Raw genomic sequence first — 2,842 nt, 5'->3', positions numbered from 1 at the left:
CCTTATCTTTCACACAGTCAAGTGCACTTTATCACGTGTTGTGGTACAGAGCAGCTCCTCCCCCCGGCTATAAGAGCCTCTGCCAGGTATCAGTCTTTAAATACAGCCTGCAGAGAGCGCGAGGAGGGTCTCTCTGTCCAACAGCACTCTCCACCCGGGTCTCCCGCAGCCGGTACCGGGATGTCGGACCCTCTCTGCTTCTGCTCTCGGTGATCAAACATTGTATTAAACATGACTTTCGCCACCATGCTGCGGCCCATGGCGTCACACCTACTCTACTCTGACGTCATCACCTCTGAGGAGGATGAGGAGGAGAACCAGAGCGACGGCGGCGGCGGCGGCGGCTCGGAGCAGAGCTACTGCGGGAAAAGGAGCAGGATTTCCCGCAGGCTGAGCGCGGAGATGCCGGTGGTTGTGCAGCAGAGGAGCGCGGCGAACGCTCGGGAGCGCGGCCGCACGCAGAGCGTGAACTCCGCCTTCACTTCCCTGCGGAGCCTCATCCCCACGGAGCCCGTGGACCGGAAGCTCTCCAAGATCGAGACTCTGCGCCTGGCCTCCAGCTACATCTCTCACCTGGCCAGCGTGCTGCTGCTGGGGGACCGAGGCGCGGAGGGACAGCCGTGCCTGAGTGCGCAGAGAGAGAGCGGGGCGCAGCAGCCGCGCAGCATCTGCACCTTCTGCCTGAGCAGCCAGAGGAAAGGGGTGAGGCGGACCGAATCAGAACCGACTAGATCTCCTCGCTTCTTTTGGGGGGACTTGTGTGCGTAATGGTACATTCCTCACAGACACGTGTTTTCGCTTTTTTAACTTAGTTTCTTAAACATAATCTGAGATACAACATCAAAGCTTTCTCTTGCCTTAGGAACTTACTGAGGGCATCTGCACCTTCTGCCTGAGCGGTGTTATGCGTAAAAGGCACGTTTTCTGTAGGTTTTTGTGCGTAAAAACGCTCTTGCGCACGGCACATTCCTCACAGACGCACGTGTTTTGTATTCTCTTTTTTAAATTGACTTCAGTGCAAAGCATAATGATATACACCATGTTTAGTAGCTTTCTCTTGACTTTGGAAATGAATTTTGGGCAGCATCTGCAGCTTCCGCCTGAGCAGCCAGAGGATTCTGTGCGTAAAAAGCACACACAAAAAAAGTGCTTTTACGCACGGCACATGTTTGCTGTCCATGTGCATTCCTCACATTCCTGTGTTTGTGTTCTCTTTTTTAAACTCTACTTTAGTGCATAATCTGAGGTCATCATTAGTTTGGCTTCTCTTGTGGATGTGGGCGATCCGCGCCTCGAGTCGGGGGAAAGGGTTCCGTCAAAGTGGATTAAAATACAGAGCAGATCGTTGCACGTGCCAAACATATGAAAGTGCGTGGCTCTGACACGGAACTCCTCATCAGCTCCACAGCCGGCTTCTGCATGAAGCTTTTTAAGATGGTCTGAAGTTTGATCAGCTTTTATCTTCCAATCGACTTCATGAAGCTTCGGTTTGTAAAGTGCACTTCTGGAAGATGTTGTGAGCGGAAGGTGCTATTAAATGTTGGCGGTTAATGCGCATTCCTCACAGACACGTGTTTGGTGACAACATCACGAGCAGCTTCCTCTCGGCCATGAATGTGACGGGCCGTTCGATTTACTGTGTCTTCTAAATGAAATCACTTCTCGTGCACTTGACCTAATTCTGTCTGCACCTTTTCCTGACTGGTGGTTCGCTTTCAGTTTCTGTTGATCTGACTGAGATCTTTCATGTGTTTGCAGATCAAGGACGGCAGAGAGAGTCTAAAGATGAGAGGACTCGCTGCGCTGAGAGTGAGACGCTGAGAGTGAGACGCTGAGAGTGAGACGCTGAGAGTGAGACGATGAGAGCGAGACGCGGACAGGAGAATGATTTAAAAACCTGAACATCCTCAAAGACTTTCTCAGGGAACAGTCACACACACACACACACACACACACACACACACACACACACACACACACACACACACACACACACACACACACACACCACACACACACACACACACACACACACACACACACACACACACACACACACACACACACACACACGCGCTGGAGCACACGATGAAGAAGAGACTATTTATTCTTGATGTATGTGAGTTTCAGAGATGCCGTGCATTTGTTTGGAAACTTGTGTCTTTTTGTGTTTTTGTTCCCAAAGTTTTAAATAAAATATATTTTATCAAATAGTACTTGTTATTGTCTCTGATTCCCACGAGGCGCGTCCTGACAGAGGGGGGACAGGCAGCTGGGCCACATGGGTACACACTGTGCTAAAGATGGGACAGATGTAAACATAAAAGTCTACGGAGGAAATGGAACAAAAAATAAAATAAAATGTCCGACTTAATTGGAGGTCAGTGAATCACACAGGCTGTGTAAACAAGACGGCCCGCTCAGATGAGAAACCCACACGCTATCTTTAATACTCAAAAAGGAACTTACAAATGCTTTATTTTGACCCCAGAATTCCCAATTTAAGAATAATAAAAAAGTAATAAATTATTAACAATTTATGTATAATAATAATAATAATAATAATACAATGAGATACAAAGAAAAGAAAGTCAAACATATTGTCTGACTCAAAGTGGAGACAGTAAGAACATAGAACATAATGATTATCCTACTAAATAATTATTCATCTTTTTTCACCAGAAGCAAAAAAGTTAAATAAAGGAAATGAAGAAAATTAGAGAATTACATTTAAAATAAATCAAAAGAGATATAATGAGAATTAAAAATATATATGAAGGAACTACTGAATGTGAGCCTGAACTAGCGGTGCTTGGCGTGGACCTCCCGGTGTCCGGTGTCC

General features: G+C 47.1%; 1 protein-coding gene across 1 annotated transcript; it reads left to right on the top strand.

Annotated features, from left to right (window-relative positions):
• Positions 1 to 129: 129 nt before the first annotated feature.
• On the top strand, positions 130 to 1,926 carry LOC117440531 (transcription factor 15-like). The gene is made up of 2 exons (XM_034076771.2): positions 130 to 702; positions 1,759 to 1,926. The coding sequence occupies exons 1-2, from the start codon at positions 232 to 234 to the stop codon at positions 1,819 to 1,821; spliced, it is 534 nt and encodes a 177-aa protein (XP_033932662.1). The 5' UTR covers positions 130 to 231; the 3' UTR covers positions 1,822 to 1,926.
• The last annotated feature ends 916 nt before the right edge of the window (positions 1,927 to 2,842 follow it).

The sequence above is a fragment of the Pseudochaenichthys georgianus genome, unplaced genomic scaffold (assembly GCF_902827115.2).
Source record: "Pseudochaenichthys georgianus unplaced genomic scaffold, fPseGeo1.2 scaffold_1027_arrow_ctg1, whole genome shotgun sequence".
NCBI lineage: Eukaryota > Metazoa > Chordata > Actinopteri > Perciformes > Channichthyidae > Pseudochaenichthys > Pseudochaenichthys georgianus.
The sequence above is the reverse complement of the archived record's forward strand: the minus strand, read 5'-3'. Positions and strand labels throughout refer to the sequence as shown.

What these genes read in the sequence shown, in the direction of transcription:
- LOC117440531 (XM_034076771.2), top strand. Translation starts at nt 232, where the DNA reads ATGACTTTCGCCACCATGCTGCGGCCCATGGCGTCACACCTACTCTAC. An exon ending in TGAGCAGCCAGAGGAAAGGG is followed by an intron (nt 703 to 1,758) that starts GTGAGGCGGACC and finishes ATGTGTTTGCAG; the next exon opens with ATCAAGGACGGCAGAGAGAG.